At 41.9% G+C, this 26,741-nt stretch overlaps 1 protein-coding gene across 29 annotated transcripts in view; it reads right to left on the bottom strand.

The window, feature by feature from the left end:
• The window catches only part of KCNMA1 (potassium calcium-activated channel subfamily M alpha 1), a 915,613-nt gene that overhangs the window by 215,863 nt on the left and 673,009 nt on the right, over nt 1-26,741 (bottom strand). For all 29 annotated transcript variants that reach the window (XM_023737654.1, XM_023737655.1, XM_004383187.1 and 26 more), the window contains 2 exons: nt 19,088-19,197; nt 2,564-2,632 (listed from right to left, as the gene is read on the bottom strand). In XM_023737654.1, the coding sequence (XP_023593422.1) occupies nt 2,564-2,632; nt 19,088-19,197 (179 nt within the window). The remainder of the gene's footprint in view (nt 1-2,563; nt 2,633-19,087; nt 19,198-26,741) is intronic.

Raw genomic sequence — 26,741 nt, 5'->3', positions numbered from 1 at the left:
CCACATTCCCTCAAACACACCTTTTTCCATAAGACCCAATGTGCTTCCACAATGAGACCAAGCCACATTTTAGGATTAAAGCTGGCAATTGCACACAGAAAGCCAAAACAGAGGCAAACAAGTTCTTTTTGTGCTTTTCTGAAAAAAAAGAAGTATATATAAAAACTACCTATATCTATAAGTGGGGCTTTTTGAGAACATTTCAGATTTGTGAATCAATTGGAGGGTCCATCACAAAAAAAGACTCTATCTGCAGGGAACACTCCGAGTTATTGTTCAGAGAATGGTGACAGGAGATTCACACTGAATTATCAAAAGCCTCTCACTCTGTCTGCTCATGACCAAAGGTGGCAGGTAGGAGATGATAGGTCAAGGTTCAGGGTTCAGTCTCCCGCCATAAAATTATTCCAGAATGGCTGAGAGCGGACTCCGGCAGAATGGCTGAAAAATGCTATTCATCATCAGCATCACCCACATCATGACACTTTTTTTGAGAGATGCATAAAAGTGATCAAGAGAGAACACCATGTTACACAAAGATTTACTGACTTGGCAACATGAAGAATACCCATTTGCAAAAACCCAGGATACACATTTCCCCTACACAGGTACAGATAAGTATTGGTAAAAACATAGGCAAACAGTAATCCCATAAAATTCCACCAGTATTGAACAGTAAATAACCAGGACTCTCCGTTGTTTTGCAAATAATATTCCTCACTTTGCCAACACAGAAAAGAAAAAATGTATATCTATATACATATTAACTGTTACGGCCATGTCATACATGTGGCCACCAAATCTACCATTTTCTTCTTCCTTTTGGTTGATTTGGATGTTCAGAATAGCTTAACATTTGATCAGATTGACTGTGTGAGCAATCTGATCGGGAGGGTAAGGTAACAGAAAACATTGGATTGACTTGCTTACAATCCAGTGATTTTTTGTCATAAGAGACACAGACTGTACATTTGGAAATTTGGCTTTACTGGGTCATTCATCTGGATGATGAAAAATCCTTAAATGGTGATAGCAGGAACCTAACTAGTCGTGGGAACCTGAGACCTTCTGGTCTTGTCTACAGTCTGCTTAAGTCGTACGTGGGAGGGTATCTGCACAATGCGGACACCTAAAGGAAGTTTTTTTTTTTAATATATTTATTTTATTTTCAGTGAAAATATACACAGCAGATCATACACCCATGCAACAATTTCTACATTTCTACATGCACAGTTCAATGACACTGGTTACATTCTTCACATTGTGTCACTCTTCTCGCTATCTCTCCCCAAATTGTTTCACCTGCAATGACTCAGACCCACTGCCCCATCAACTACTCATCGATGCTTTAGAGTTACTGTTGTCAATTTTACCTGATATAAATAATTCTTTGAAAGAATGTAATGCTCAAGGCATTCTTTACTAACTCAGTTAAACTGTTGTTTAGTTTGAAAACAACTTCAGGGGATAGTTCTGGTTCAAGGTTCAAAATTTTTCCCAGGGCAACAGATTAAGGGGTTCCTTGAGCCTCAATGGGTCTAGTAAGTCTGGATCCTGTAAGAAATTTTAAATTTTGTTCCACATTTCCCCCTTTTAATCAGGACTCATTTACTGAATCCTTGATCAAAATGTTCAGCCATGATAACCAGGCACCATCCAGTTCTTTTGGTCTCATGGCAAACAAGGCAGTAGTTCATGAAGGCAACTAGACCTGCAATCCAGTTTCTTCTCTGATTCCTGGGTCTCCTTCTAAGGAAGACTTATTTACTATAGCTGGGAACAAACTATGGATGGATGTCTTTTTAGAGGACAGAGACCCGGGAATCTCTCAAGGAACTCTCTTTCTTCCAAAACAACTATTCAGAATTAGGAAGCAAAAATCATCTCTATTTTAACTGTAATATATACAGTACCCCATCAACAAAACTCCTTGTTAACACAATGTGCCCCCGCTGCTTGTGTGAACTCATATATTGACTGGGCTGTTAATCTATTTCAAGCAGACCTAGTCCCTCGTCAGCCTGATTTGCACATAATTAAGTGCAAAATAAATAAATAACGAGAGCTCCTGCCTTTGAGCCTGGCTCTCCTGGCTCATTTACATGAAACTGCTATTCTGCCACCTGGATTTGGGATGCACCGGGAGAAGCACATATGGTACACAATAGGTTGCTTGTAATTTGGCCATCAAGAGAGCTGGTGTCTCCCATCACGCTCTGCCCCATGTCTGCTGTAAAGGAGGCCAGAGTCCATCTGCTCTTTGCTCACAGCAGTCAGAAGGGTTCTAAGATGGGAAGAGTACAAATTGGCATGATTGGGTGGAGATTAGGGGGCTTTATCCCTCTCCCCCAGAGAAACCCTCTCCGAATGCCCTGTGGGGCTTGGGATGCAAGGCTGGTCTGGGAATAGAAGCTGCAGTGTCGGCTTAAGTATGCCTTGAAACGTGCCTTAGGGTCAGAGGGGTATAAATATTGCTCAAGAAAGAAGAAGTGGACCCAGAGTTTCCAGAGTGCACTCTCACCCTCATAAGTGTCAGGTGGCAGCTGGGTTGCGGCAAACTTACCGGCTCTCTCGGTTGGCAGACTTGTACTCAATGGCTATCATTAGGAGCTTGAGCTTCACAAAACACAGCCTGCAACGAGATGGAGAAACCTCCCAGTCAGTGCTTCAGCGCGATCGGAGCCACATAATAAACACTGTTCCGGCCTTTCCATCTCCTAAAGCAGTCATTATCCAAGGGGACCCTCATTCTACAGCCACCATGCCAAAGGGAGGGGGTGGGAACAACACCTCGCCATCTTCCCCATTAAACCTGATTTCTTGCAAGTGATACGGCACTGGATGTTTAAAGGGCAAATTGCACTCGGGTCTGGATGTCTAGACACAGCCCCCAAGCAGGGATTTGTGCCTGGGGATTTACACAGGGCCAGATTCATTAGTTACTCAGTTGGGTAGTAAAATGTTAACTACAGGGGGAGGGAGATATTTGGAGCAGCTGGACCTGTTATTTGAATCCATTTCGGTCTTTTGTACAAATGGCTTATATTGTTGCTCCGAGCAGACCCCTGTGCGTTCGGAATGATGGTAATAATACTTAGCCTCCCTGTAAGTGGCCAACACATGACTATGGCACTGTCATTCCTGGCTCCATCTAAGTGGCCTCTACTCATCTGGCCTGGGCTCTGACTGTAGCCACAGCCCCGACTGCTCTGAGGCTGGACTGTGCCTGTCTCCAAGCATTAGCTCAATTCGCTCATGAAGCTGCTCCCACCTCGACTGCCCTGTCCTCTCCTCTCTAGCCATCCTCCCAGGCCCGCAGCAAATCTAAGGCTTCAACATAGCTCTTCTCCAGCAACCACCACCCTCTGATTTTCCATTCTCAGAACTCCTTCAGCACCTTGTCTAAACCAGAAAAAGAAACCAAACTTGTTTGGTCGATTACAATTCATAGCAACCCTATAAGACAGAGTAGAACTGACCCATAGGATTTCCAAGGAGCGGCTGGTGGATTTGAACTGCCTGCCCTTTTGGTTAGCAGCCAAGCTTTTAACCACTATGCCACTAGGGCTTCAATACCTGTCTACAACAACAAACAACCCATTGCCTTCCCATCAATTCGGACTCATAGCAACAATTTCATGCTGCCTTTGGTTGTACCCTATTGTTTCACGTTTCTGAATTTTGTCTCCTCAACTAGAATAACTTCTTTAAGGGTTTTGGACTTGTTTAGAATTTCCTGTTGAGCTGTACAGAGAACCTCTGATAATTCTGCAGCTCAAAAATAACTGATATCCACTTCCGGGTTTCAATCCTAAGGAAATAATAGGAGGTGTGGTAAAATATTTATGTACAAAGATGTTCAGGATAGTGTTACTTATACAGAGTAAAAACTTGAAAGCAACCTAAATGCCCAATAGGGAAATAGTTAAATATAGTACAATATGATATTGTACAGCCTTCAAAATGACTTATTGAAGAATATTTCAAATGTAGGATCAACAAATAATAATGTAAAAAGATACAAAAATATAAATAATGTGATGCAATTAGGTGAAAATATATAATTACGTACTCACAGAAATAAGAGCCCACATAAACAAAAAAAAAAGAATTATACATATTTCGTATTATAAGTTTCTAACAAGAGAGTTAGCGTTTACATTTTAAGGACTTTTTGGATAATAAAACATTGGCTGACTACAAGATTGAGAAACGTGTTGATGGTTATTTAGTGCCACCATTGTAAGAGGGAGCAGGTAGCAGGTCACAGGTTTGGGCCTGTCTTGGTAGTCTCCTTGAATCCCCCCAATATCCCTAAGAGGGGGATATTATCCCAGTAATTCAGACTTCTACTGCTATCTTCATTTTACAGATCACAAAACTAAGGCTCAGAAGGCATGTGGCAGGGTATACATCTTTGCCTTGATGAAGCCTATTTTATATTGGGAGAGACAGACAATGTGAAAATATACACGTGAATAAATAATATATTTCTGGATGATGACAAGTGCTGTGCAGAAAATAAAACAACCTAAGAGATTAAAGAGTGACTGGGAAGGGTTATGTCAACGGAGCTGGTCCAGGGGGGCCCTTCTGAGGAACTGATGCTGGAAAAGAGCACTAGAGCATGATGAGAAGAGGCAGGCAATGAGAAGATGTGCAGAAAGAGCTTTCTGGGAAGTACAAATAGTGAGTGCAAAGGCCCTGAGGCAGGCGTGAGCTAGGGGTATTTGAGGACCAGCAATGAAGCCAGGGAAGCTAGAGCTCAATAAGCAAAGTTGAGAGTGATAGTGATTGGGTGAAAGATATAACTGGGAGTGAGATCATGAGGGTCTTGCTGGTCCTGGAAGAAGTCTGAAGCTTATTCTAAGTGGAATGGGAAGACTTTGGTTGGTTTTAAATGGAGAAGTGACATAATCAGATGTGCTGGATATGGGGATGTGTTGCTTATGGGGAAGGTGCTGCAGAAGATCTCATGTTCTCCAGTGGGAATGAAGTCAATTGTTCTTTCTTCATGAGAGGCTTTGGTCCCTGGCATTGTCTTCAACAGACAATCAGATTCTAAAGGACTGCTTTTATCCAGGCATTATTTGGGCTCTTCCGGTGATTTTCGGTTTTTCTGATTCCTGCCAGCAGACTCTAATGACCTGGGCTTTGTGCTGATAATGAAGTTTGCTAAAACACCAACCTGTGTATCCAACTATAGCTGGAAAAATGCCCTTCTTAATTTATGTCCCATAGAGCACTGCTAACATGCACCCTCTATGGGGCTGTTACTTCTGGAGCTTAAATTGTTTAAAAAATCAGAAAACTTATGCAACATTTATTGAACCAAATTACCAGATTAAGTAACTGCTTTCTAATGTAAATAATAGCTAAATGCCAAAAGATCAAGGAAAAGGCTAGTCTTAACTTAGCATGGATCACAAAAAGACTAATTTACTGATACCGTCTGAGCAACAGCCACTCTAATTTGGGACTCAGGTGGTACATATAGGATCAAGGATCTTAGTTGCTTTAATGGAGAATGGGAGCAATGCCTCACGTGGTAAGGGTGGATTATGTCTTGCTAGCTCCTACAATACCATTTACCAACTGGATAAAAAAACAAAGGAGCTTCCTGATACAGGAAAGTCCATAAAATCTACATGGCCTTGTGCACATTCCTGAACCCCTGGGCCTCAGTTTCCTGAGCAGGGGGTGGACCAACAGAACTCTGAGTCCCCTTGCAGCTTTAAATCCATAACTTCATAGCCTTCAAAGCCATACCTATCAAAGATGATTCCACACTGCCTTACAGAAGCTTCTTTTTAGGAAGCCCTTTGATCCGAAACAGAGCAGGGGTGTTGAGGGGGCAAAGTGACATAAACAGAGTGAATATACGCAAATGGTATCATAACCATAGATTTTCAGACCTAGTCCTGAAGGATTGGCTGGTCCTGCTCTTCTGATACAGATGACAAACTGAGATCCAAAGGGGGGAAGTGACTTACTCACAAACAGCTTCTTTTATGCAGAAAAACTAAAAGTAGAAATCAAGAGTCTGAGATTCTAGAATCAGTGTGCTGCATGCACGATTCTCATAAAAGCAGAGGAAATGAAGCGGTCGTCACAAGCCCAACATATAGACATTTTCTTTTGGGCCAGTCCAGTGTTTTTAAAAATTGGAATTAGATGTCCACAGGTGATTTAATATAAAAACTAGCTTTTTGGATTATTTCCTTGAAAAACTGGATATGGTCACACAGGATGCCTATTCCCATATGGCTAAAAGGACTGAAACTGCAAAGCACTGACCCCCTCTGGAGGGGATGTGTGCACTCCAGTGTGCCACAGTCCCCACCACTCCCTAATGTCTCAGATCTCCTCACTCTTCACTTTTTATTGCTAACTGCCTGCCCTGGATAGACATCTAAGTTTTTAATCCCTGCTCTAATGGGAATCCTCTGGAAACAGAACCATGGCTCCCCTATGAGAATTCAAGTCACACTTCTTTGTTAGATTCTTCCAGAGAGAGTGGGCCAATGTCAAGGTCCTGGGCTTAGGGCTGCAGCAAAGGTGGTGCTTCTGTTGGGGGTTCAGTGGGAAAGTGCAAACCAAGACAAGTGAACAGGAGAGCTGGGTGGTAATCACTCATTTATCTGTCTCTCTCCCTTCCAGACTGAACTTCTCCAATGCAGGAAGCATGCCTTACCTCCCTGGCATTTTGCGAAGCACAAAGAGCAAGCTCTCAATGAATGTTGATAAATAAACGTATGAATAAATGGGAAGCCAAATCTCATGAGTTGCTGGAATGATGGAAAAGAGATAAGGTGGTAAGCTAGGAAAGTCTATGCAGAGAATGCTTGGAAGTAAAAATAAAAAATACTCATTGCCATCAAGTCAATTCCAACTCATAGCAACCTAATAGGACAAAGTAGAACTGCCCCATATGGTTTCCAAGGCTGTAATCTTTATCGAAGCCAACTGCCACATCTTTCTCCTGCAGAGCAGATGGTGGATTAGAACTGCTGACCTTCCAGTTAGCAGCCAAGCACTTAATCACTGCAGCACCAGGGCTCCTTCTGAAGTGAGCACAGAATCATGAAACAAGATGCTTCTTAACTTGTGTTGTTATAACCAGAGAGATTGGAAAAGAGGGGTAGAGAAGGAAGTATAGTAATGATATGATCTGGGAATCTAATTTTCACCTTCAACCCACTGTGCCAAGGTACAAGCCCAATTCTAAGATACAGACAGCAATTTATCGTTAAAACTTTCCATACATCCTGTGACAAGGGGTTCACTCCCAAGAATATGCCTTCAGATTGATGTTCTAGGATAAGCATTTACTTGCATCATTCAACACCGCTGTTTTTTTGTAAAGCAAAATGGGCTTTATCCATCCAATCCTTATAGTCATTCCACTTATGGTGTTTTACTGCCTGCAGGGCTAGGGTGGCGTCAGAAAGCAGGGTTAGGGTGAGGAAGGGTATCAGAAAGAAGCAAAAAAGCCTTCACGGTGTGATAAACAGGATCAAATAGGCCATAAGTCATCAAGAATTTAATTCTTGATTCTAAAATAAAATGTCCCAATATGCCCAATGCAGGAGGTTGTGGCTGGTTGCAAAAATAATTACAGGGGAATAGAAATGACCTTCCCCACCCACCGCACCCCCCGAGAAAAATGCCACTTGTCACAAAAATGTCTTAAACTGGCAATCTGCAATAAAACTGTTGTAATAACAAGTTAGATTGCTTTCTTGATAATTATTAAGTAGAGGTCTACCAAATTTGACAGCGACATTACAAATCCCTTTTTTCTTTTACTGCCAGCATCATCTGTTAACTACAGTAGTTCAACCCAGATGTTCTTGAACAAAGGCTCTTAAGAATTAAAGTCCAACTGTTTCTACCTACCCAGAGGGAAGTAAATTGTTCTTGCCATTAAATCAGCCCGCTTGACTACAAAGATTACTTGCTGGGGTGAATTCAGCATGGTAACCTGCAGTAGAGTTTGCACCTTCTAATGTGTTCAGGAAGAGCATGTAAAGATGCGGTTTGGGGCTGACTTTCCCAAGGAAAGTATGAGGACGGAGGAGGCAGGTCCCACATGCTTTCCAAGCCCATCTCCTCCCCACAGTGCCAGCTCTCCTTGCATTATCCAGAGGGACCCTGGGAATATCAGGCCGACAGATGTAATCAGAGTGATGCTGATGTAAATACTGCCCATTGGGAAACCAGATCTTTAGGATCAAGAGGCTCTAATGGAAGATTCACATTTAGGAGCTTTGTTTTAAAATGATGGGCTCTATAAATGGAATATCTAGTTAAAGAAAATTTGAGAGAGCAGGATCTGTAAGACAGCATCAAGAAAACGGAAGTGACTTAAAATGTGCACGAAGATGTTGTTAAAGCTCAGCTTCACAGTATCTTTGGTAAGGGTTGGATTGGGAAGGCTTTAGAATACTTCCCTCCAAATTCACACACACATACAATATTTATACCAGCACACCTAAGATACCTGAATTTAAAAATAATTAATTGCATCCTTTGATATGGACAAATAGCATTTGCCTAAAGTGTGGATAAGTATATTTTTAGACAGCTTTCCTATTATTATTGGTCATAATTATAAAATAGAATAAAAACTGTGCTTGTTATGTGCACCCAGCAACCACCCCATTTCCAAATGGACTGCTACCTGTCCCTTCCTGTAGAGAAGTCTGGATGTGCCACTGCCACTGTCCCTGTGATTAAGGATTTCAGCACAGTAATGGTCACTGGTTTATTCAACATCAAGTGAAGGGTTACTGGTCACCTTCTGGAGTCTCTGGGTGACACAAATGGTTAACGTGTGGCTGCTAACCAAAAGTTTGGAGGTTTGAGTCCACACAAAGACCTCAGGAGAAAGGTCTGGTGATCTACTTCCAAATAATCAACCATTAAAAATCTGCCTCCTTTGCCATAAGACCAGAAGAACTACGTGTTGCCAGGCTACCATTACTGAACATTTTGATCAAAGATTGTATAGAAGATCCTGATCAAAAGGGGGAAATGCAGAACAGAATTTCAAATTCTCATGGACTCTAGACTTTCTGGAGCCATGGAGGCTGGATGAACCCCTGAAACTATTGCCCTGAGATATTCTTTAAACCTTAAACCAAAAATATCCCGTGAAGTCTTCTTAAAACCAAACAATAGTTTAGCTTAACTAGTCAAAAATGTCTGCCTTGAGCATTATGTTCTTTTAAGAACTGTCTATATGGGATCAAATTGACAACAGTAACTGGAAAGATAGGAATCTTAGACGGCAGAGTTTATGTTAACGGAGGAGGAACAACTCAGAAAAGGAGGGTGAGAATGGTTGCACAGCTTGAAGAATATAATCAATGTCACTGAATTGCACATGTAGAAACTGTTGAACTGGTGATATTTTGTTGTGTACATTCTCAACAACAACAACCAAAAAAAAAACCCTATGGAGCACAGTTCTACTCTGACACACACAGGGTCACCATGACAATCAACTCAGTGGAAACTGGGTTTTTTTGTTTGTTTGTTTGTTTTTGTTTTTTTTCGTTTCTGGATCTCTAAGGAGCCCTGGTGGTGCAGTGGTTAAGAGCTTGGCTGCTAACCAAAAGGTCGGCAGTTCAAATCCACCAGCTGCTCCTTGGAAACCCTATGGGGCAGTTCTACTCTGTTCGATAGGGTCACTGTGCAACAGAATTAACTCAACTGCAACAGGTTTTGGGTTTGAATCCCAATAGCAAAAATAAGGAGCCCTGGTGACGCAGTGGTTAAGTGCTTGACTGCTAACTGAAAGGTCGGTGGTTTGAACCCACTAGCAGCTCTGCAGAAGAAAGATGTGGCACTCTGCTTCCGTAAAGATTACAGCTTTGGAAACCCTATGGGGCAGTACTAGTTCTACCCTGTCCTATAGGGTCTCTGTCAGTTGGAATCAACTTGACAGCAACAGCTTTGGTTTGGTTTGGTTTGGTTTGACGGGTGAAGTAGGAGTCTTTAGGTAGCACACATGGTTAAGCACTGGACTACTAACCGAAAAGTTGGCAGTTCAAATCCACCCAATGGTGCCTTGGAAGTAAGGCCTGGAGATCTGCTTGTGAAAACCCTATGGAGTGCAGTTCTACTCTATACACTTGGGGTCACCATAAGTCAGAACCATAAGTCAGAACCTATGGCAACTAACAACAACAGCAACATAGTACAGATAATCACAAATATTTTATGCACATCTGCATGCATGTACGTTCAGTCCTAACTACAATACTCCCTGTTATGGATTGAATTGTGTCCCCCAAAAATATGTGTTGTAAATCCTAGCCTATATGCCTGTGGTTATAATCTCACTTGGGAGTGGGTTGTCTTTGTTATATTAATGAGACAGGGTTAGTGTCTGGTGTATCTTCAATAAATCTCTTTTGAGATATAAAACAGATTAAACAAGCAAGCTAGCAAGCAGAGATGGGGGAAGATTAATGCCAAGCCACATGGAGATCTCCAAGGAACCAGGAAACAGAAGCTGAAGGGACAAGGACCATCCCCCAGAGCTGACAGAGAGAGAAAGTCTTCCCCTAGAGCTGGCGCCCTGAATTCGGACTTCTAGCCTTCTAAACTGTGAGAAATTAACTTTCTGTTTGTCAAAGCCATCTACTTACGGAATTTTTGTTATAGCAGCACCGGATAACTAAGACACTCCTCAAATAAGCTGATGAATGGGGCCAGTTCTTTGAGGAGAAATTTTTTTTTTAAAGATGAGATTTGAGCCTCTCCATGAACTCTCGTAAATGTTCATCTCTGTACCAGACTAAAGAAATCTATTGTGTAACCATAAGGTCTGCCCCATTTCTTTCCGCCCCATGTTCAGATTCCGATGTCTTTCTCTAAAACCTAATGATTTCACAGAATTCAAGGTAAACTAGCTTTAGCTTTCACTGGACAAGAGGCCCAGCTTTCTTTGGGTGGTCTTCAATTTCTTCAAGTTTCTTCAAGCAGCTTCATTTTAAAGATCTTTTCGTGCAAAACAGCACAGCAGGAGAGCATGGTTTCCAGAATATTTACAGACCCTGAGTGCAAGGGGTTGAGGAGAGGGAGAAACCCCTCCGATGTCTTAGACCAGCACAGAAACATCCCTACGCACCTGGCCTGGGGGCCAGAAATTCCGCCCTTCAGCATAGTCTGGCAGATCTAACCATAGTTACCTGAGGCCCAGGTATTAACTACTCCGCATCAACTCTGAATTTTAACTGCTCCATCAGCTGCAGAGGGACAGAGAGACACACTGTATTTTAAATACGTCTTTTGTCCTAATCCCCTCTGAGCTATAAAACCTGATACAATTAAGCTTTTATATTTTGCAAGTGATGAATGACTAATATGCTCACGGGGAAATTCAGAACCTGGAACGCGGTGTTCTTTCAGCAGCCCAACTGCTGAACTTGTGGTTCCCTCCCTCCTCCTCCTTCTCACCCTCTGCCCTCACTTTCCCACCTGCATCCAGGGGAGGGCATCCTTACGTTTGCTGTTTCTCATGGTAAACAGACTACCACTGTTTCCCCCTTAAAATACCACATGTCAAAATAAATCTGATTTGCTTCTTACTCGCACGTAAAGGGGAAACCAATTCATTCTTGTTAGAAAAACCTCCGAGACCTGGATGTTGGGGGAGTTCTGTTTGGTACTTTAACTCCCAGACACCTGATTCCATATCCCTTAAAAGATCCTTTTCTCTCTTTAGCCTCTATCCGAATCCTAGCCTCCTTCCAAGGCACAGCCTAAGTGCCACCTCCTCAAGGAAGCCTTCTCTGGTTACTCCCAGCCAACAGGGTGTTCTCCCTATAACACTCACCCTCTGTACCCAGCTGTGTGCTTTTAACAAGCACTTACCAGCGGATGCTTATCTCCCCCTGAAGATGGGTGCTATTTCCCTCAGCCAGACTGCAAACTCTCTGGAAGCAGCCACCACACGGAAACGGAGCTCTTTATTTGGCATTTATAAGTCTTGTTAGCAGTTTTTCCAGGTGAACGTATCAGAAGTGGCACCATGCCAGGCACAATGGTGCAAATATCCCAAGTTCATTAAATAGCTGGTTGATTGATGGAGAACGCACTAAAGAGTAAAAGTAAACATAGCACGGAAGTAGTGCAGCGTATTTTCTTTCTTCGTGCTGACATTTATATTCGACGTGGTAGGATAGAGGGTGGTGGACGGAGAAAACGTACAGAGAGAAAAGAGATATTAATTGGTACTGACAGAAGGTAGTACTATTCCTATCCTAGAGATAGGGAAACTGAGAGTAAGTGCTAGGTCCAAGGTCAGGCAGCTGCTCAGTGTCAAAGGAAGGAGGTATACAGAAATCAAATAGCTTCCCCAAATCATGTATCCAGTAAGTGGCTCGTCTGAAGGTTTGACCCAGGCCTTTGGGACTCCATAGCTCACACCATGACATCCTATAGCACCCTAACGTGGGGGCTGCTCAAAAACAGGATCCTTTAGCAGTGACCATGAATTGACACCTTTTGAATTGTGGTGTTGGTGAAGAATATTGAATATACCGTGGGCTGCCAAAAGAACAAACAAACCTGCCTTGGAAGAAGTACAACCAGAATGTTCCTCAGAAGAAAGGACGGCGAGACTATGTCTCACATACTCTGGATATGGTATCAGAAGGGATCAGTCCCTGGAGAAGGACATCATGCTTGGAAAAGTAGAGGGTCAGAAAAAAAGAGGAAGACCCTCGATGAGATGGATTGACACAGTGGTTGCAACAATGGGCTCAAGCATAGCAACGACTGTGAGGATGGCGCAGGACCCGGCAGAGTTTCGTTCGGTTGTACATAGGGGTCACTATGAGTCGGAACAGACTCAATGGCACCTAACTACAAAAACAATGGTCTCATAGCCCTGCCTTTACTTCCTTCAAGTTTGACACTCGCCACCTAAACCTTACAAGGTTGCCCACTAGGGAGGGGTGTGAGAAGGAAAATGGTGTTCCCATAACAATGGGTAGCACTCTCTCCTTCCTCCTTCATATCCCAAAACTCCTTTGTCTTGAAGTTATTGCCACATAGATGGGGGGGGGGGGTTGGGGAGGTGGAGGGAGGAGCCAGCTATGCAAACTGAGGGGCAATGCTGAAAGGAAAGTTCTCTCAGCATCCTGAGAAGGTACAGGCATACCCACCATGATCTCCAGCAAGGCCAGAGGGCTGCTTCTTGAACTATCCTTGCTTTCCTCTACCTCTCTGCAATCAGTGTTCAATCATTCTCCCCAGCCTGAAACGGCTTTGAAGTCCCCAGTGGAAACCTGACCCAGAGAATTAAAGGACTTCAGTATTCCCACATAGTGATTTGGATTAGGCATGGTGGGGTGGGGGGAGCAGTCAGAGTGTAGACTCATTCCTATGTCCTTGGAGATTGCCAAGTACCCTATGTGAAGAAAGAATGATGGGGGAAAAGTTCACACAAATGCCCACATCTTAACATTAGCTCCAGGCCTTGCAAGGTGTGGCCCACCTATGATTCTATGATTAGCTAAAAGCAGGGAGAAACCTTCTAATGAATGACTGGTCCCAGAAAGGGGAACAAAAGGAGCATACTCCAGAGTGTGGTGGGAGGGCTGCGCATGGGTGGGGATTCCCAGTCATCTGGCTTGGAATCAGAATGCTTGGCTTGCTTGTAAAAAAATGCAGATTTGTCAGTCCTTGCCCCAGATCTGAAAATCTCCTGAGACAGAGCCTAGAAACGTCTCCATTTAATACATGCTCCAGGAGATTTCTAACTAGCCAGCCTTCACCTACTTCACCCACTTGAGGTCGCTCCAAAGAGCACAAGGGCCCCAGTATTTGAATCCTGGTTCCATAACTTGTTGTCTAGGTAGCCTCAAAAAGGACACCTAACTCCTCTGAGCCTCAGTTTCCCCATTTATAAAACAGGAATTAAAAAAAAAAAACCCCGTTGCCGTGGAGTCAATTCCAACTCATAACAACCCTATAGGACAGAGCAGAACTGCCCCACAGAGTTTCCAAGGGGTGTCTGGTGGATTCCAACTGCAGACCTTTTGGTGAGCAGCTGTAGTTCTTAACCATTATGCCACCAGGGTTTCCAAAACAGGAATAGTGATATTAATATAAACTTGAAAGGACTGTTGTGAAGATTAAGTGAGAAAACGTATTTGAAAGATTTAGAAATGATGTGGATTTTGTCTGAGCCAGTTTTCTGAATAATAGCAAAGTTACCAAAAAAAAAAAAAAATCCATTGATTCCAACTCATGGTGACCCCGTGTGTTACAGAGTAGAACTGCTCCATAAATTTACTTGGCTACAATCTTTATAGAAGCAGATCGCCAGGCCTTTCTTCTGTGGCACCACTGGGTTGGTTTGAACCGCCAACCTTTGCACCACCTGGTAATTCACATGGTACAGCCAAAACGCTGGTGTACAGAAGTCAAGGGACATGCCTGCTGGGAGCCACACATTGGATAAGAGAGAGAATTTCTCCAGTTTGAAATTTTTAGAAAGCCTGTCTTGGGGTGTCTCATGCCCCTCCTGCCTCTCTCCCTCCCCTCTTCCATTCTCCCAGGAAACAACCTCAAATGTCACCCATATTTATCCTGCCCCCTTATCTTTTCATAGAATGACTACTCCCAGCTTCTGAGAAAACACCAAGCTGTCCTGTATGGAGTTCCCACCCTGCCAGGGGGCATCCTGCCAGCCTAAGGGAAGAGTAAATGTATTTCTTCTCATGCTTTAAGATATTATTGGCTGCATATTATTTTAGTGCAACACATAATTACAGAAACTGCTCTGAAAATCTGTGTATTTTATCTGTGCTTTATCATACCCAGAATATTCCCTAATTCTTTTTCTTCTACGTGAACCAGTTTAAAATATATTTTGGCATCCTTTATGTCATCCTGAAACTGAATAGCCAATTCTTACTGTAATGAAAATACTTACGCGCCAGCCTGGTGATCTACAACAGTAGACTCTAATTACGGCTGTGCTTTAATTAACCTGAATTGAAGAGTGTTATCATTAAACTGCTGGTAACTTTGAGTTACGGCTTTTCTTTAATTTAAAGTAGAAAACACAGATAATTAAGCCTCCAGATAATCAAATGCTTGAGGAGAGCTTCAATGTTTTGGGATGTTCCTAAATCTCATTAAATGTCCTTTCTTTATTATTTCTACCTCTGCTGTATCATTGTGTTAAACGAATAATAGCACTAAGTTGAACACATTCTCAGTCACATCGAAAGTATTTGCGGGGGGCGGGGGCAGTACTGCACACGGTGTACTGAACAAGTACTAAATTCTCTGACGACGAGGAGGGTCTGAGGGACTTTCTCCTCCTCGGAACATGTTCTAAACATGAAAATTAACCAACGGAAATCTCCACAGCAGCCACTAGCTCTCAGCCTTTGAGCTAGCTCTGAAGGCCAGGGATGTTTCACGCCCCCTGGTGGTGTAGTGGTTAAGTGCTATAGCTGCTAACCAAAAGATCAGGAGTTCGAATCCACCTGGCGCTCCTTGGAAACTCTACGGGGCAGTTCTACTCCGTCCTATAGGGCTGAGATGAGTCGGAATTGACTCGATGACAATGGGTTTGGTTTTTTTTTCTTGTTAAGGGGCCAGGATTGGCAAACTCACATGCCTATGGGCCCAGGCCTGTGATGTAGACATGAATTTGGTCAGATGAAGACAACAGGTAGGGGAGGGTCTACACCAATCCCTTCCATACAGGAAACGGGAGAGTGCATGTTCCATCTTTAATAGCCACTTAAAAAAAAAAAAGAAAAAAAAAAAGGCAGTTCCAGCCAATTAGTGCTCCGCTGCACTGCAGGTCCAGTGTGGCCACATCAGGTTTTCAAGAGAGGCCAGGAATCTAGCTTTATGTTGAAAACCACTATTTTGAAATATTGGCAACTAATTTTTGAGAAATTAAGCACTGTGTGGGGCAAACACCAGGAGCCCTGGTGGCACAGTGGTTAAGTGCTCGACTACCAACTGAGAGGTTGGCGGTTTGAACCTACCAGCTGCTCCCTGGGAGAAAGATGTGGCAGTTGGCTTCTGTAAAGATTACAGCCTTGGAAACCCTATGGGGCAGTTCCACTCTGTCTTACGGGGTCATCATGAGTCGGAATCCATGGCGGTGGGCTTGGTGGGTGGGGCAAACATGTACCCTGTGGGTGTTCAGTTGTAGCCTCTAGGGGGAGCAATATCACAGTTGCTATCTCCTCAATTTCAACTCACAGAGAGCGCCCCCGTGTGTATCAAGGTAGAACTGTGCTCCATAGGGGTTTTCAATGGCTGATTTTTCAGAAGTAGAACACTAGGCCTTTCTTCTGAGATGCCTCTGGGTGGACTTGAACCTCCAAACTTTTGGTTAGCAGTCGAGTACGTTAACCGTTTGTACCTCCCAGAAACCATCCCAGTTAGCACTCATAAAATGAACTGACATGGCTTCAAGGAGCAGAATAAGAGAGACAGTGGGAAAGCAAGAAGAGTCGGGGGTTTTCAAGGGAGGACTCATGTTAGTCATGAACATCAGTCAACCCAGGGAAACGCAACAGCCAAGCAAGGGAACTTTGCCCACTCCCCTGGCTAGTGACAGCACCACGCTGAGATCCCCTCCAGTCATTGGCAGCTTTGTTGTGTATGCTCAGACCCCCCCCCCCCCCAATTAGGCATGTGAGGTCTCAATTGCCTTTTTCTAGAACTAGCTTCTGTTTTAAATCCTGAATTTTCCTGGGCTCTCTTTCCTAGGCAGTCCAAGCTCAAAGGCAGAGAAAATTCCCTGGGGCAGCCTTGGCGTTCTAGGACCCAGAGTCTCTGAAAGGTTAACTTCTGTAGCAGAAAGAGAAACAGCTCTCAAACAAAGCATGCAGGGAGTTACAACACGGCGTCCATTTTCAGAAAATAACTCTTTCCGAATCAATTACCTATTCACTTTTCTAGTCCATTTAGCATTTAAACTTTTGCTTAGAGACAGGGTGAGAAATCTCAGTAAACAGCCAAACCATTTTGGATTGCTCAGGGTTTGGGCCCAAGGACTGACGGGGTGCACCTGCTGTGTCCTCTGATAGGAGTCTCCAGGGAAACCAACCCACCAAGAGCTCCATCCCCTCCCTAATGCGAGAGAGAAGCCCAAGAACCTGCAGACAATCCTCTGCTTTAGTATAAAGGGCACTCAGTTTTGTTTTAGCACCTTCAGACTTCCCTTTTCATAAGGTGGGTTTGGCTTGTAAGCCCGCAGGGAGCCCAAAGGAACAAATTTTCTTCCTTAGCCCAACAGGTTCCCAGATCCCTGTCTCTTCCTAGTGTCTTATCAGTGGGACCAAATCTTTTGCTAAGTTGTTAATTGATCACGCTTAATGTTTCATCAGTCCCAGGGAATTTGTGTTTTAATAGAAGACAAAGTCCTTGTTTGACTTAACCCAACATCTGAGGTTCTAAGTAGGGATGTGAGGTACTGCCACATCTCATGGTAGAAGTTTCCTAGGGTCAGGACAGCTGGAGCTGCTGAGGTCATACCCCATAGGTGACCACCTAGCCTACTTCAAGGGGCTATGGCAGGCTGAGGCTGCCCCTTGTTCTGAACCATCCTGTTGAGCTGGCATAAGGAGAAGGAAGCCTATTGACCATGGGTCATGTCAGGGGCTAAATTGCTAAGGATTTTCTTCTAGGCTTCCTTCTACACATTTGGTTCTGCGTTTCCTCGGAAAATCGTGAATTTTTTTAAATAATTTATTTTTGCTGTTGTTGCTGAGAATATATACAGCAGAGAATACATCAACAATTTCTACATGTACAGTTCAGTGACACTGACATTCTTTGAGGTGTATAACATTTTCATCCTCCTTCTCCAAGTTGTTCCTCCCCCACTAACATAAGCTCAATGTCCCCTAAGGTTCCTATCTAATCTTTTGAATTGCTGCTGTCAATTGATCCCATATAGACAGATTTTAAAACAGCACAGTGCTCAAGGTAGATATTCTTCGCTCATTAAGCTAAATCATTGTTTGGTTTTAAGACGACTTCAGGGGATATTTTTTGTTTAAGGTTTAAAGTGTATCTCAGGGCAATAGTTTCAGGAGTACCTCATGCCTCCATGGCTCCAGAATATCTGGATTCCATGAGCATTCAAAATCCTGTTCTACATTTTCCCCCTTTTGATCAGGATTTTCTTTAGAATCTTTTATCGAAATGTTCAGTAATGGTAGCCAGGCACCGTCCAGTTCTTTTAGTCTCATGGCAAACGAGGCAGTTGTTCATGGAGGCAGTTAGCCACACATTCCATTTCCTCCTCCTATTCCTGATTCTCCTTCTTCCTCTTTTGACCAATTATTTTACCTTGGATGGCCGCCTGCAAGCCATTAAGACCACAGGCACTACACACCAAACTAAGAGGTAGAACAGAAGCACTAAACATGTTATTAGGCCAATTAATCGGAACGTTCCATGAAACCATGACTCTAAACCTCCAAACCAAGGAACCAAATCCCTTGAGGTTGTTTGGTTGTACATGAGCACTCTCAGCAACTACACTTTTTTAAAATTTTTATTTATTTGGTTGTTGTAAATATGTCTATCACACAACTTTAGCCAATTCAACTTTTTATAGGTGTACTTTGAATGGATTTATCTCAGTGGCTTTTCTGATGTCCATTTGTGATCTGACTTGATTGGAAAGAGATTAAAATTCCTTTTATCAAAGGGCAGGCAAGATTTGGTTTTGCCCCAGTAAAATCAGAGAGATGTGGCTTCATGCCTGCCTTCATAAATGTATCTGTATCATAGGAGCATAATTCAAGATATGTAGGATAACTGCAGTTAATACATTCGTCCAAATGATAGATCAAAGCCTGAGAGTCTCAGTACTGGTGGAGGAAGTGGGCCAGCTGAAATCCCCTTGGCAGGGCCCATGTCATGACCTGCCTTCTTGGTGACAAATCAGGGCCAAGCACAACGGGACACCTTGGTAACTGTCAAGGGTCCCAACTGTGACTGGCAGACGTGAGTGGTTTCCTGCCAGGGACGGGTTAAGTATCACTGACAGGCAAGGAGCACACAGTTAACGGTCACTTACTCACAAACAGTAGGGAAGGACAGACCCACGAAGGCACTGGAGAGATATTCTGTGTACATTTCATTGGAGACGCCTTCCAAGTAGTACTTCTGCCATGTGTCTTCCTCAATCTAAGGGAGAAAAGCACAAGAGGGGGGTTTAAAATACGACCATAGGCTACAAAATGAAACTCATGTTACACCATCTGGCAAACGAACGCACTGGTTAAGTGACAGTGACGTTGTTCAGCAAGCAGGAACACAGTCAGGTCATCCACAGGGAGCTTTCTATGATCCCAAATTTGTAGGCTGGAAGTACGTCCCCTCTAAAGGATCACTTTTTTTTTTTTTTTAATTCATATGATTTTCAAGGGTGTGGAGACATGGACACTCATATACAATACTGGTGGGCAGGTAAATTGATGCAACTTTTTGGAGATCAATTTGCAATGGTTATCAAAATTTGTAGAAGTACATATTCTTGTGCACAGCAATTGTATTTTAAGTATTCATAGAAAGGAAACAATCTATGTCTAACGTGTGGGAATAAGTTAGAAGCAGCACAAACTAATGAGGTTAACCCGCATACTCTAATGACCCAGGCTGAGCAAGAAGCAGGCAGTAACATAGAGACAGTGAACATTCAGTTTATTTCTAAACTTTTCCTAGGTTTTGTATTCCAGGGTGTCATCAAGTTTGCAATATGCCCTTTCACACTCTCTCCCCATTTCCTTCAAATTCAAACATCTCCTTTGCCCCAGTTAGCTGACTGACTGGCAATAGGAAAGACACCTTTTAATGCAAGATCAGCGTAAGAAATTGTACACAGCCACTTCCTGTTGGATGGGAAGCTTCCTCTCATCTTCCTTCTTATCTAAACCTCCACTGGGAAGTAATGCTTTCTATTCATAAAAAATTGGAAATAACCTAATTGTTCACCACAAACGGCACATTTTTATGATGCAATACTGAGAAGCAATTAAAAATTGTGATGAAAATATGTATCTATTCATATAGAAATTACTTAAAAAGGAACATTACAAAATAATGTGTATTGTCTGATCCCATTTAAAAAATGTATCATATAATTATCTGAATGTTTATAAAGCCATAGAAAAATCTGGAAAATTTTATATCAAAACACTAACAGTTATTATCTCTGAGTGGGAGAATGACACTTTTTTCTATAGATTTCTGTATTGTCTAAAGGCTTTTACAATGAATGTGTCTGTATTACAATGAAACAATAGATCTATTTCCACTTTTGAAAAAAAAAAACCACAAAAAGCAAAATGTAGTCTCAAAAACGTCTTGCTCCAAACTTCATTAAAATATATATACTTTTTCTAATTAACAAGTTCAGCTGGTTTTCCCAGCAACCCTTTTCATGTTAGGGATTTCCAGAAGGATTTTACATCTAAATCAGTCTTTAACAATTATAAGGGGAATAACAACAAGAACTCTGAGCCTGTCTGGGTACTTGTGTATCTCACAGGACTTCCTGAAGGAAGGAAGGCTGTGTGTCCTCTGGGTTCATAAGTCCTTAAGCTACAGCCTCCAAGGCATTACTTCCCAGTGGAGGTTTAGATAAGAAGGAAGATGAGAGGAAGCTTCCCATCCAACAGGAAGTGGCTGTGTACAATTTCTTACGCTGATCTTGCATTAAAAGGTGTCTTTCCTATTGCCAGTCAGTCAGCTAACTGGGGCAAAGGAGATGTTTGAATTTGAAGGAAATGGGGAGAGAGTGTGAAAGGGCATATTGCAAACTTGATGACACCCTGGAATACAAAACCTAGGAAAAGTTTAGAAATAAACTGAATGTTCACTGTCTCTATGTTACTGCCTGCTTCTTGCTCAGCCTGGGTCATTAGAGTATGCGGGTTAACCTCATTAGTTTGTGCTGCTTCTAACTTATTCCCACACGTTAGACATTAGCTGTGCAATACTGTTGGGTATGGCTGTTTATCTATAAATTGGTTTTTCCCAGAGTGGGGTCTTTAAAAAAAAACCACTCAGCCACTTCTTTTGCTAAACTGTATGATTTTAAAAATTAACTGCAGTATGTTTAGTTGAGCACAAACTTCCTAATTTCCCAGAATCATAAGATTTGAAATTTTTTTCAAATAAAAGATATACTTGACTTCATGAGTAAAGGTCACTAATTCTAACTAATTTGAAGAAAGTCTGGGCTGCATTAATGAAAAATTTGAAATATAGAATAGTTTGGAACCAATATTAACATAATTAGTTTTACCAGAACATGAAATACTACATGAGGGGGAGCCCTGGTGGTACAGTGGTTAAGAGCTTGGCTGCTAACCAAAAAGTCAGCAGTTCGAATCTACGAGCTGCTCCTCGGAAACCCTATGGGGCAGTTCTACTCTGTCCTATAGGGTCACTATGAGTCAGAATTGACTCGTCGGCAACAAGTTTAATACTATGTGAGGTATTGCCAATTATAAATCCTAATAATGGGGCTTTATGGGCAAATGGTATTTTTCAAGTTGAAGAACTCAGTCTATTCTTTTAAATAGCAGAGACATTCTTTTTCCAATGAGTTGCTTATCTTATATGTCTAAATATTATATCTGATTTTCAGAAAGGATGAAAGGATGAGCCTTTATCTCAGTTACTATTGACTGTTGCTAATATTCCTCATAACTATGATTTTAACGTGATTATTTCAATTATATTCGTGCCTCTATGTCTTAATGAAGCTACTCTTTAGACCAAATTTTATCATGAAACTTTTTAAGTAAGTAGGAACAGATTCTGTGTAGGATAACATTCATGTTTGTTTTTAACTTAGCAAACACTGGTTGTTTCATTGACTCATTTAGCAAATACTTACAGGGCATATTCTGTATTTTAGGACCTGTTCTAGTTGCTGATTAAATCTTATTTTAAACTGGTGTTTATTTTCCCATATTTCCTCTTGGCTGAAAAAACCACCAGATAGATCAGACTTATACTGACTTTTCCACATCTCTTTTCCTACAAATTTGCCCTTGCAGCTGATCTGAAATGCTTGAGGACTGAAGGTAAAATAACTGGAAAAAATGTACAGAATGTTCCTGGCAAACAAAATATCTCTTCCACGTCCATATGTAGATTCTCAGATGGTATCTATGTTAGATATAGTAGTCTTGAATCGACCATATAAATTCTGACGTGTTTAAATCCATTGTCATAGACCTTTGTTTAGAATTTCCAAATCTTTAAGACTATTTCCATACAGATTGTCAACATGTTTTTGAGGTTTCTGAAAAAGGCATTACATACACACACACACTTGCTTATTTAATAACACTACCATCTTTTCTAATCCTTTGTATAGCATAAGAGAAGAAAGTCCGTATTTATAGCTAATACTGAGCCTTTTAATCTTTAAGGGCAACAGTGATAAATTGTGATATCAGAGCAACCATATAAATAGGCCAATCACATCAGGAGAGGCAGGGAGAGGAACCCAGCATTTTGAAATTATAGTGCCTTACAAACTCAGGAAAAGAACTTCAATCTTCATGCCAAGCCAAGGGCTTAGATTATCACCTTCTATCAAGGTTTACCTTTCTCAGTCTCAAGCATGACACTTTTTACTGAATTTGGAAACACAGAATCAAAAATGCACACTCCTTTTACTTTTGTTGGTGGTCATGCAAATACATCCTTAGGACAGGAAAAATCAGTGTAAAACATGTTGAGTTAAAAACAAATGTGCTTAACCCAGGGAAAATGAACAAAGAGATCTGGAAAGAATGGAAAGAGTTACTGTTATTATGATTCCCCTTTTACAGGTGATAAAACTAAGGCACAGGGAGTAATCTACTCAAGGGTCCCAAAGGCAATAGGTGGTATGAAGAGGATTTAGAGCCCATGATCTTAACCACCCACTGTATTATGCCTTGCTAGAGATGATAGGTAGATATCTAGGGAAGTAGCTCTACTAGGGGGCAGACAGAATTTGCTATATATAAGTACCTAAATGGTGGCGCAGTGGTTAAGAGCTCAGCTTCTAACCAAAAGGTCAGCAGTTTGAATCCACCAGCTGCACTTTGAAACCCTATAGGGTAGTTCTACTCCGTCCTATAGGGTTGCTATGAGTAGGAATTGACTCGACTGCAACAGGTTTAATGAGTAAATACCTACATGGGAAATACCAGAACAGAAGCTCATCAAGGACTCAAAATCTCACACCCTGGAGCCCATGACTTTGTGTGAGGTCAGTGAGGAATAATATTGGTTTTGAGTCCAGCTGACAGAATAGTTCAGGTCTCCTCCCAGAGTGGAATGGCGTCGTTCTATTATATAAAACGGAACCATCCCAGCCTACACCTTCTTTCCCAAAATAGGACATGCTGCTCTCCACATTTGTGTTGTCAATGTATTTTTCACTGTAACATGAACACACACTTCCTAGCAGAAAAGGGAAGGAATGGGACCAAAGTGACTTAGGGAAAGGTGCCAAAAATTAATTTTCCAGCCGTTCAGCAGTCAAAGGCAAGGCATTTCCTGAGGCACCAATTTATCCTCCGGCTGTCACATCAAACTCCAGCTGTTTTAGAAGAGCGCCTAGCAAACCGAGCAGGCAATGCATCATAGATTTGCAGAATCTTAAGTGAGAAAAGGGAATTGAGCCATTGGGTTATCTCGTCTACACCTCTTATGGTCTTATTTATCTACCCTTCATTATCTAATTTATCAGCCAGTCTAGTTCAACCTCCCCAGCAAATGGTTTTACACCAATCCATGGGCAGATGGCTGCACTATCAAATATACCTTCCAAGTGGAAACATCAGCCTTGGCTCCAGGCGAAGTAACACCTTCCTGAGCCCACATTTCACATGTGTTACTGATGGTGGGTCAGTAATGACACCTTTTATTTTTTATGCTTCCTCTGATTAGAGTGAAAGTGTGTTTCTCTAATGCTAACAGCCCAATGAATGAAAAAAATTCAACTCTCCTGGCTAGGGTATGTTACAGCCACAGTGATTTCTGCTCCCAGTAAAGAATCTGAATAAGCATGCTGATTACAGCCACATAATTTTGCAAAGGTCCATCCCTACCTCCAGAGACATGTAAATACTTTCAAAGATGATCATATACCAATCCTTATTTAATTCAAAATGAGTATACAGTTTTAATCCAAATATATGCTATATTATGCTCATCAAAAATAAAAAGAACAAAAAGGAAATCATAGAAACCAATGACCTTTATGTTAATAGCTGCAATAAGAAGAGACGAGTTGTAACATACACACACTTGCACCTAATTTTGCCCAAAACTGGTAGTAGGGGGTTAGAGTAGTTGCATGTATTTATTATATTTACCATTAAAAAATGATTCTCAGTTAATATTCTTCCTCTAAAGGATACCCATTCTAAATCATAGAACTTCTCCATAAGAATTAATTAACCACATCTGAATGAATATTTGTACACATAAATGACACAATAAATTGTCACTGTCTTCTATAATGTGACCGTCTAAAACAAAGTTCAGTGACGTGTGCTGACCGATGCAGAATAGATCCCATAAAAATGTATTTATTCCTACAACAAGAGAGAACACCCACAGAATGTGTCAAGCCCTTGACTACACTAACAAACATGGAATCAGCATTTACAGGCTCTAAGCTGCTGAGTGTGTGGACTGGTTACTAAAACGAATGGGGTCATTTATACCCACTCCTCAACAGTGTGCTCTCTCGCCAGGAAAAAACTGATGTTGTGACTTCTCATTTGTTAGTAGGAAGAACAATGTCAAAGACAACTGGGTGTTTGGAAGGTATTGGGCTTCTTAGATTCTTTCTCTCCTCCTTCATTTCCGTCTATGCTTCAATGTCAACAAACTTGCCCCAGTTTTTATCAGTGGGCACATATGTCTGTCTTCTTGGCCATCCCTTCCTAGCCTCAACATTCTTCAATATAGTTTCAAATCCTAAAAGCAACTCCAAGAATTAATAACAAAGCGTTGAATTTCACTAGCGTAGGTCCCTATGGGTGCCAGAACAGAGAATGCCTCACTACACAGCTTTCTAGGGTGGAGCAAATGGGTGATAAAGTTGAAACCAAAGAGGGGAACAGGGGAGAGAGGGAACAACTGGTGATTTGCACATTTTCAGAATGTATTTCTTCTTGATGCCAAATTGCATATCAATGCTGTACTTCTTGGACGTGGATTCAGGTCTGCCCTCCTTCCGAGAATAGCACTGGATTTCAGAGACTCCATAACATTTTGGCATTCCACAATTATGGCCTATTTCAAATCACCTTTTCCAGAATGTATGAATAGGATGAAAAGATCTCAGATTTTTCCAAAGACTTCAGAACAATATCAATTAAAACAAATGGTTTGGGATTTGATGGAATGCCAGGTAACCGTGGTTGTTTCAGCACTGAACAAATAAATAAACAACTCCAAAGGTTAATTTGGGGGTAGACTGATGCCAAATCTCTTACTCCCAGACAAGTACACTGCAGACTATCAGATGAGATTTCCTCCATCAGGTATTGTGGAAAAAAAAAATCAGCCCACATGAGGTGTTCAGAGAGGGCATAACAGACCTTCCCATGTGCAGAAATGTTAGAAAACATGGCATTGTCATCATTCCAGTCCCCCAGCCCAGGTAATTCCTAAAGAGACAAAGAGGACTGAAGTTAAAGGAAGGGTTAGGGGAAGAAGTGATAGGACAACTATTAAAAAGAATTATTCTTTATAAATTCTTTAAGAAAATGTTGCCTGCTTGGCAGGAAATTGGTACTTTTCTATCCTCTCCTCACTTTTCTCTCCAATGTGGAAAAGGTGTTTATGCTTAAGAGATGTCAGACCTTCTTAAAAGATTGCCCAGATAGGAATTTGGTTTTGCAATCTCGCTAATAGTTAAGGACATCCTCATTTGTGCTTCAAATGATAAGGTTCTTAAAATACCACTAAAAATAATTCTAATTTGGGTAGAATGAGCAGGAAGTCGATATGCTCAAGCAGACCCCTGCTAAGCAGGCTTCAGCAGGACAGTTCAGTCCAGCACACAGGTCTTCCAGCTGCCATCAAGTAGATTCCGACTCGTGGTGACCCCACGTCCTAGGGTGGTGCAAATGATTAACACCCTTGGCTGCTAGCCAAAAGGTTGGAGGTTTGCGTCCACCCAGATGTGCCTCAAAAGAAAGGCCTGGCAATCTATTTCCAAAAAAGCCAGCCACTGAGAACCCTATGGAGTACAGTTCTGCTCTGGCACACATAGGGTCACCTGGAGTTGGAGTCGACTCAAGGGAAACTGATTATTCAGGTCTTCCAGGATCACGCTTCTCTACCTAACTAGGTGAGGGAAGAGGGGTTTGGTTTTCTTTCTAACATTCACTCTCTTGTAGAATGACACTTTAAAATATGAATTAAAAAAAAAAAGATATGCAAAGTACCAGCCCACAAATTTTACCATTAGATGCAACCAACATAAAATTACCCTGTCAAACCTATAAACATTTCTAAGCACTCTCATTTTCTGTTCTTATCTCGTTGTGGACCAGTAACAAACAGTTCACAGCACCAGTTTCCAGGTTACGCTTTGAGTTGTGCTGGCCTGCAACATGTCCCTTATGAACCTTATTTCCCACCCATTATTTCCCCTAAATTTCAGAAAAGTAGAATTATTCTCAACTAAGATTTCCATAGGA

Source organism: Trichechus manatus, unplaced genomic scaffold, assembly GCF_000243295.1.
Source record: "Trichechus manatus latirostris isolate Lorelei unplaced genomic scaffold, TriManLat1.0 scaffold00106, whole genome shotgun sequence".
NCBI classification, from domain to species: domain Eukaryota; kingdom Metazoa; phylum Chordata; class Mammalia; order Sirenia; family Trichechidae; genus Trichechus; species Trichechus manatus.
Note: the sequence above shows the minus strand (reverse complement) of the source record. Positions and strands in the feature narration are given on the sequence as shown.